Source organism: Megalops cyprinoides, chromosome 17, assembly GCF_013368585.1.
Source record: "Megalops cyprinoides isolate fMegCyp1 chromosome 17, fMegCyp1.pri, whole genome shotgun sequence".
In the NCBI taxonomy this organism is placed as follows: domain Eukaryota; kingdom Metazoa; phylum Chordata; class Actinopteri; order Elopiformes; family Megalopidae; genus Megalops; species Megalops cyprinoides.
In genome coordinates, this window is record NC_050599.1 from 4,265,032 (window position 1) to 4,274,409 (window position 9,378).

At 40.8% G+C, this 9,378-nt stretch overlaps 1 protein-coding gene across 1 annotated transcript; it reads right to left on the reverse strand.

Annotated features, from left to right (window-relative positions):
* Positions 1-5,196: 5,196 nt before the first annotated feature.
* On the reverse strand, positions 5,197-7,044 carry ndufaf4 (NADH:ubiquinone oxidoreductase complex assembly factor 4). The gene is made up of 3 exons (XM_036550556.1): positions 6,866-7,044; positions 6,185-6,279; positions 5,197-5,591 (listed from the first exon to the last, which is right to left on the reverse strand). The coding sequence occupies exons 1-3, from the start codon at positions 6,999-7,001 to the stop codon at positions 5,280-5,282; spliced, it is 543 nt and encodes a 180-aa protein (XP_036406449.1). The 5' UTR covers positions 7,002-7,044; the 3' UTR covers positions 5,197-5,279.
* Between the last annotated feature and the right edge of the window lie 2,334 nt (positions 7,045-9,378).

Sequence of the window (9,378 nt, forward strand, 5' to 3'; positions counted from 1 at the left end):
GTCGAACATGATCTGATTAAACCTACCATTTTTCTTTTTTCTTTTTATTTGGTTTTGTTGATTGTTTTCAACCAGACAGCGCTAATGAGAAGAGATTTTCTTCAAGCTGTGTTAAGACGTGGAGAGGAATATCAAAATGTCTGTCCTTAATGCACGTCCATCAACATTCCTTTTAAAGCCATTTACCACAATTGTTTTGTGTCACAAATGTCATCTAAAATATTTACAATGTTTAGAACTCCCAGTTCGTTGTTCATCGATCATTATGACTTTCTATTTTTTTATTACGTTCACCATTCTCTAACTTACGTCCCAGTTGTTGATTTAAATATAGATCTTCAGTAAATGTGAGACCATCTGAGGATTCTGTTTCAAAAAAACAGTCACAGACGACTTGTAAAGTAATCAGAATAACAAAACAAAAGAAAAACAGCCGAACCAGAGATTTCTTCCACTGTCGTCCTCTTTATTCAAATCAAGAGTCAAGTCAAGAAAGATTTTTACTGTTTTAGTGTTTATTTTTCCCCACAAAACCATATAGAAATTTTAAGCGCTACGTTCCCCACCATTTCATGAACATAGAGTCATACTGTGTAGATGGCCAGTTTTTAAGTACCTTAAGTTATTCTAATTAATGTACCATGTAGCATGTGTAGCGATCACGGCCCTGGTCTCCAAACCAAGGGGACTCGGATTTTGTTGTGAATGTATAGGAGAAATATGTATGCTATTGCGTGGAATAGCCACTAGATGTCTCTCTCAGAAGGTTACAAGTCCTACAACGTTATGACACCCCTGACGTCATGTATTCAGTGAACACAGCTGAGCAGCGAGCAAACGAACTTACTGTATCTGTTAAAAGTAAATAAGGTGAAGTTTTTAAACAATTCTCATTTGCCGTTTCAAACGTGTATCCAGATCAGGTCACTGCAGACTTACATCCTAGGGCAGAAATAGCTGTTATAGCTAGGTGCCTTTAACTCAATTGATCCAGTAAAAATATAACTGAGGGAGGAGTTTACAGAATATGCATAGTCTAGTTAGTCACACTGGATAAAGATGTATACCAGGCATATAAATAATAGAAAAAATGTTTACGTGGTGAAGCTGTTCAAATAGGTGAATGAGTTCGTCAGGCCTGGAAGCATGTTTAGACTATGACTCAAGGGTCCTCAAACAATGCCATCCTCTTGGCTTTTGCGTGATGTCTGACGTCACATTGGCTTATTGTCCCACACAGCTCCCCTGCCTCTTACTGCTCTATTTTGTACAGACAAGTACAAATCCATGGCATAGGACAGTGTTACAGACCCTCTGGGTCGTATTTAACACAGGGGAAGGGGTTTGTGAGACCCTCAGATGCTCACTTCAGTCAAGTAGTTCACCTGGAAGGGAGGGGTTATCCTAAAATAACCTTTTGCTTTACAAGTGACTCAGATGTATTGGTGGTTTGTAGGCAGAGACAAACCTAACCAAAAAGAGCTTCAAAATGGCAGAAGCCACCCAAAGCTGTGTGGTTTATTAAATGCCCCCAAAACCCTCCTCTGGGTTTGGCCCTCACTGTGACGTCAGCAGCACATCACACAGGGGGAAACTCGCAGCAGGATAGTTTGAGACTGAGCTGGTATCAGCTCAGCAGCTATAGTGCGTCAAAACATGCAGCACAGGGGAAAGCTGGGCGGGAGAGATTAATTAACCAATTTACACGTTTTCCCATTTCCCCTCTCAAGTGAGTGGTTGTGTCTCCCTCGCTGTTTATTCAGAGGGGTGTATTTTCCATAGTTAAGCCCACAGATGTGTGGCAGCTACTGGGGAGACAATGCTGCAAAGCCAAGCACCTGCCGATTTCCCTGGTTGCTTTGTGAGCTCCGCAGAACCCGAATTCAGAGCCCAGAGGGAGAAGAGGAGGGAAGGGGGAAAAGAATGGGACGCAGAGGAGCAGACCCCCTGCTCACCAGCTGGGCTCAGCCACGCTGCCCCATGTGGCCGTCCTGGCAGGAAAGCAGTGTGTGACAAGCTACTATTTGCGTTCCGTTCCCTGAGAGTCTCCTCACTCGCCTGCAGCCATTTCATGAGTGGGGGGGGGGGGGGGGGGGAGGAGGGGGGGGGGGGGGTGTCTGGCAGGCCTTGGAGAAATCAGACTAGTGCAATCTCTGTGCCAGCTGACTTCCTGTGTATTTTATTTGTTGAAAGATCTCATTGGAGAGGTGCAAGTGCTGGCTGTCTGCAGGGGCTCCTCCTCCCTCGCTTCATTCGTGTGGGATTTATTCGTGCGTGTTAGATTCCCCTTAAGTAGAGGACTGGGCTCAGTGACCTAGAGCTCTATAGGTTTGTTACCTAACCTTGCGACCTGTACTGAGTATGCAGAACTCTGCAGACACACAGAATTAGAGGAATCCAGATGCATATGTGTCATCAAGGTAAACCATCATGGTGGCAGTCTGGCAGTGCCATGCTGATGGGGAAGGGGTAGGTGGGGCTCCAGGGGAGTGTCAGATGGTGTTTCGGCACACAGAGTATCTTTGTTTCCAGACAAATATTAGTGATCTTCACCACAGAGAGATTATTAGTAATATTTCTTCCTGCATTGCAGATTTAGGGAGACGTGCACACATGCTTAGATCCTTTTAGGAGTTTCATCAACTTTTGGATTTGGATGCGAGTCTAAAATATGGTGCCAATTGAATCATTGAATCCAGTTATTTTTTAAGTAGTTTTGTTTCACAGTGGAGGAGAAAGCCGGTGCTCCAGGGAAGGGCGAGGGGTGTCCTTGGCAGAGATTATTCAACACCACATTTGGTATTATAAATACGGAGAAAAGCTTGCTTAAGATGATTGTGTAGGCAAGAATTTAAACACACCCGTTTAAGTACACAAACACATCTGAGGAATCACCCACTGAAAACAAGAATTCCATTTATTTATTCAAACTAAAGACTGCTGAGGCAATTACCCGGCATATAAACAGTGCTGTTGTCAAGACACATGTGTCATCAATTACTAAGTGAGTCAGACCAGGCGCAGGCATTCTCTTTTAAAAGAAAGCAGTTTTTCTTTAAAAAAAAAAAAAAACATGGACCACATATTTTAGATATGCACATGGAGATTAGATACACAGTAGACTGCTTACACTAGCCAATGCTGCAAGCCGTTTAGGACATGACCTTACTGAACAAATATACAAAAATGATCATCCATGCCTGACAGGAATACAATTATTATTATTTTTATTTATTTTGCAGTTAGTAATGCAGATGGAAGACAGATTTACAGACATGACGGAACCACAGACTTACAATCTTCAAGCGAGTTGAAGACTGATAAAAGCGTAATCACACCTGCGTCAGCTGTGGTCTGCTGCTGTATTATTCAGATTGCCAGATTATAATGAGCCCTGGCCTATTTGTTTATTTATTTTTATATGTTAGTTTTCCATGGCACATCAGTGAACTGTGACAGTGGAGTGACCTCCACAAGTACATATAATCCCACATACTAGAAGGAGTTATGAATATTTACTGTGCAAATGTGTAATGCAAGGATTTATTATTTATTATTAACAGCTTGTGACATACCATCATATAGATTGTATCAATGGAAAGTGATATAGGGAAACAGGTAGTGAGGAGTGTCTGTGTTTTTACATTTTTTCTTGGGATGCAAGTGATCACTGGATTGTACACACCTCCACCACTTAAACAATAACATGGATACTCATATCCTGTCCTGGGATGACATACCAGCTGTTGCACACATGAAACAAACATGGGTTGTATTACCTCCTTTTGATACACAGGTCTCAGGAATGTGGACACAACGTACAGGAATCTCTTCCTATATGACCATGAAAAATTATCCAGAACTGTGCAGACTGGTCATTTCTGTCCCTATCTGTTCATTTGCTGATATCCCCACACAGACTTGCAATGGAAGCCCATATTTTTTGGCTGAACCCTGAATCTGCTATACAGGTCGCCCAATAACATCACCCCACTTACTAAGCCACACTCCAGACCAGCCTCTGCAACACTGACTGTTTCCTTGAGCTTTACGAGGGAGAATAAAACACTTTTTTGTTCTTTCACCTTATTTTGGCTCAGTGCCTATTCCCTGTCACCTGGTACATTACACAAACACACCACTGAACCAATCTGGGTTTGTCATTTTGTCGCTAGTCATGAACGCATTTGGTATCATATCAAGTCTGATCCTGAACACTGTGAGGGTCTTCACCATGAGTCCTAATAATTTATTCTATGTCTTAATAATTACATGAAAAGAATTCTATGTCAGTGTAAAATTTTCATTTACATCAACATAGCTTGAAATAGCCTCTGTTATGGACTTTGATTCCTTTTAAAAATTAAGTCTTCACTTAAATCCCTGACTCTCCTTTTGTGGAGACTGAAAAGATCAGGTGTCTCTTTAAAACTTATGTTTCATACGTAGAACCATTCTTGTTGCTCTTTGTTGTACTCTTCTGAAAGCTTGTGCGTGATTATAGCATGGTACAAGCACCGGACAAAGTAAGCCTACTCTAAATATGGTCTGACGAAGGCACGGTATAACATTACGATAACCTCCTTTGAATTATACTCAGTATTTTTAGCTGTATATCCCTGCATCCTATTTGCACAATAACTGCATACAGATAAAATCTGTTCAAGTATTACACCCAACTTTTGCATATTGCACACACTAGTTTAATATGTTCCATAATTTAATCCTGCCTTAAATTGCTTGCAGATTGCATTTTGGTGATGTTAATTTTCTAGGTGCCGGCACAGTTCTGGGTTTTATTTAAATCTTCTTTATTTCTTCATATTTAAATCTGCTTTGGTTATCTTCAAACTGTCTGCTTCAACCCAGAGCTGTGTCATAAAGGTCACTTATGCAAGTACGAAATGGAGGTCCCCCAAAACAATCCTTAGGGGACTCCACTTTCCACAGTATCCTGCTCAGACATGATCTCTATGACTTCATCTTCATACATTTTCCAAACAATGGTTAATACATGCTATGAACCTCAGCCATTTTTAAAAAGGTGGAGATAAAAAAGAATTGTGCATGTATGTAAATTCAGACAAAATATCATTTGATAATATTTAATACTCAAAAATGTATATAAATCAATAAATAATTCATTTATACATCTCTTCAAGACAACTGCTTAAAGATTTGATGGTATTATGGCAATGAAAAAAAAAGAAAAAGTACAGTAATCAATGAATTTACACAGGTTTGTCATGGACGGGGGGAAATACAGGAGGGTGCTGATGTTAGGTGTCTTTAATCCTTTTGGTGTCTGCAGTCTTGGGTGGAATAATTTTGACTTCGAAAGGGATGAAGAACTCAAGAAGTGCCTTCGTGTCCTTTAAATCTAAAGAGTATTCCTCGGCGAGCTTCTCAGCTGTCCATGTTTTTGGGGAGCGTTTGTGGTTACTTAGGGCTGTGAGAGCCTCCACAATCGACAGTTTGCCCTTTGGGACGTCTGTGATTTCCGAAATGCCATATGGGTCCCCAGGATGACTGAACTTCAACGGCCTCCGGTCAATATCCTTTACAGACAGAGCTTTCGGCTGTTTCACACTCTGCTTGAAATAAAAGCATAACCATCACCTGAAAAAGCTGCCAATGTCCCAACACATAAAATCAGTTTGAATGAGAACTGACCACAGCAAAAGTTTTGGAACTGTAGAAATAAACACATCGATCACTGACACCATTAATATTTTATGTTTCTGTTAACAAGGCCACATTCATGTGGCATTAAATCCCAGTGAAATCTTTTCTATCTATAGCTTTAATCAAGGCATTAACAGGGTCAGACACATGACGCACCCTGGCGTAGTTACAAAGTCTCTCCACAGACTGGTTTGACTAAAGGTACTTAATATCAACTTGTTGGCATTCTCAACATTCAGCTAAAATGGTTGTGATTATAATACTAAGAATTAAAATAATAATTTGGTTTCCGAATGGACAATAGCATCACTAAGCAAAGACAATCATGCGGAGTTGGCCTTATACGTCTCTGGACGGTTGCACAATACTTGACCTTGTCCGCGCAGTCTCAAGGGAGTGATCATCTTGCTTTATCCCTGGTAGCTGTAACTACTGGCCACCCTATCAAACTGCTCGCCACAATCACGGAACCATTTAGTTACGTTTCAGAATCGCTCACCTGCGCCGGAGGGTCTTTTGATTCCACGTAAACTGACTTTAATAAGGACAGCAGCGGGTCGTTTTTCTGGTGGATGGTTTCAGTTATCTCAGGACCTGCGGGATGACGGAACATGACGGCCACAAATGTTGCGTACTACTTAATTTTCAAAGAAATGTCACAACTGCCAAACCATACGCATATATTAGTCATCTTACCAAACAGACATAACGGTTCCATGAGGGATCACTGCATTGTTTATTCAATCAAAGATCAAGGACAGACAGCTAAAGAGCCAGCTGTATAACTAAATAGCTTGGCAATGGCTGTCACTTCAAGTATACGAAGCTAACTAGTTATTTCACAGCTAAGATCTGTCGCTACCAAAGTAAAACGATAAAATGTTGCGTTGTCTTTTGGTTAGTTAGCTAATTACCCCACAACCTTAGACACAGCACACGAACACGCAATAATATGAAAATGCATGAAAACCATAATAACTACCAAGAAAATAATTCCGAATGTGATATGATCAGCCATGTAAAATGTGAAGTTTTCACTACAAGCCAGATAATGTGCGTTGTTCAATTTGGCTAGCTGACGCAGCTAGCTGCTGATGTTATGTCACCCTCAATGACACACACAAGCTAACGTTAGCTACACTTTCTTTCTTACGTTCACCAGCAAACGGGATTAACTTACTTTTGTCGATTTCTTTCACAATGTCCTTGTGCGTAGGATGCCGGGGAGCAGGTATAGGTTTGGCTTTTTCGATCTCCCGGTGAGCCCGGTTTTCCAAGTTAAAATTTCTAAACATGCGTGTAACGCGTGCCCCCATGTTTCCCCGGCTTCGAAATATTCGAACTTAACTCTGGGTACAATTCCAGTCGGCCTGCAGGTTGTCTGACGGAAAGCCACAAGGTTCAAAACTCATGCGGCTATGCTGGCACACGAAAACATTTATCACAGCAACCTCTAGTGCATGGGAGTGTTTCCAAATTTCCGGCGTGCTTGAAATAATGTCTTGTATCAAGGTGGGGTGTTGAGAAAAATGAAATGAAATTCGCCCTTTCCGTGAGCCATGTGAAAATACGTATTTACAGAATCAGGTGATGCTGATGATGACAGACAAACGTAATTAACCAAAAGACAGTAAAGTGCCTGCGCTGTTGGTCTCAGAATGTCCTCATTCAATGACCAGGAGAAGTAGGTAGGATTCTGGGAGAACCTTTTCACAGAAACGGCCAGAACCCAACGGAAAACTCCGGACTGCAACAAAGGAACCCAACGAGGGGTCCACGCCGCACCATTTCTCCCTATATAAAACATATATTCTTTGTAATAAATATAGTTATTTAAATACCAATAAATGTAAACTTAATCTCTATTTTTTGGCAGACAGGTCAAGTTCTTACCCGCCAGCAGATGGTAGCAAAATGCAAGTAATAGTAGAAAACTTAAGGAAATTGTTCACTAGGAGATCTTGTTGGATCTTTGATGATACGGTAATTCATCTTTAAAGCCTAGTTTGGTGCGTTACTGAAAATCATTTCAGGGGTGTACAACTAATATTTTTCTTAATACATTCAAGGCACAAAAACCGTTATAAAAAGAACAAATGTTAATTGAAATGTAGTACATTGAGAATTTGCAGCAAGAAGTCACTTCTTTGGAGCACTGAAATGTGTCTGGGCCTTGATGGGCTAAGAGAGACACCCTGTCTGGGGTAAATTAGCAAACACTTTCCGGGCCATGCCACCTTTATGTAAGCAGTCTTTGAGCTGCATCTGGTAATGATCATCTGTTTAAGACAAACACCACGCTGAACTTTTTCTTTTTTAATAGACAGGAATAGGAAAGTCAGACATTCTTCTCCTCTGATGTCATTGGCATAACAGCGTCTTCTTCTTTCCCCTAGGAGCTGGCTGGTTGGGATTTATGAATGAAACGGGAAACCAGGCCTGGAGTTATGCTCAGTCATGCTGGATTCCACTGCTACTCAGCTGAGTTGTCAGAACACCTGGACACTTTCGGGTGACACTTTGGCTCACTGGGCATCACTTGGTTAGTTGCTCCCACTGTTAAGGATATTAATGGTTGTGTGTAGTAAGCAAAAACTACACACATTACACTACACAAAAAACATTTTACTACATGTAAATCAAAGTTACAAATGGAAGAAAACAAAACAATTCTATGGTTTTGCAAAGGGAGTACACCAACTGCTATGTGCAGCTTTCTACCAAACACATAGGAAACCTGATATAAAACCAGCTTTTCTCAATTATAAGCAAAGCCATCAGAAATACTGTCTTTAAGTGATTTGGAATTTTGGGTTTGTGGATTTCACTGATTGGTTGTGAATGACAAGTGTGAGGCAGAAATGTAAGGTGTGTGTTATATTCTCGGAAATCATGAAAGTCTCAGCATGGTCATCCAAGTCATTAAAAAAAAGAAAGAAAAATGCTAACAAGTGAAAAGTTATAACACAGGAGTGCATTATGCTATTATGCTGGGCAGCTCTTTTTGATTACGCTTCAGTGAATATGTATAATTTTTACTATCAGGCATTTGTTGCATTGTTGATGGTTATTGTAGTTTCATTGGAACTAACTTCATACTCAACATCTGCAAAACTACTTTATTTTTGTGGAGAAGCAGAACATTTCTTATAATGGACAAGAAATGGTTTTGCTTTGCACTGTCAGATTACAGAGCAAAATATTCAAAAGGATTTACTATGGACAGTTCTGTTTGTCATGGGAGTTTGGAAAAACTGTAGCTACTGCATAACTGGGGCAGCTCAGTTAATTCAAAACACATACCATCGTCAATTGGCACAAGAAGTTAACATGTATCTAACATGTCATTGCGAATCTCCTTTCGGTTATGAGCCGGAGTGTTTTGTGTCTAGACAGTGTTGACTAAGCACATCTTCGGCACACATGCTAAGGAATGTGGGGTTAGAGAAACCTGTTGAGACTAATTTCAGCCAAAGCTCCCTGGGAGCTTATCCCTGTCCGATGATGAACACGCTCTTTGCCACGTGTGTGATAATGACTCGCTATAAATAAGGGATGTGTGCCTTGTCCATTCTTGAAACGGCCTCAACATTCTAACCCCAGGGTTTCACCTCATCTTCGTCACTTATCAACACCATCAAAGAAAACGTTTCCCCTTGATGTGGTATATTCTGTACAGTTTGTACAGTGAAT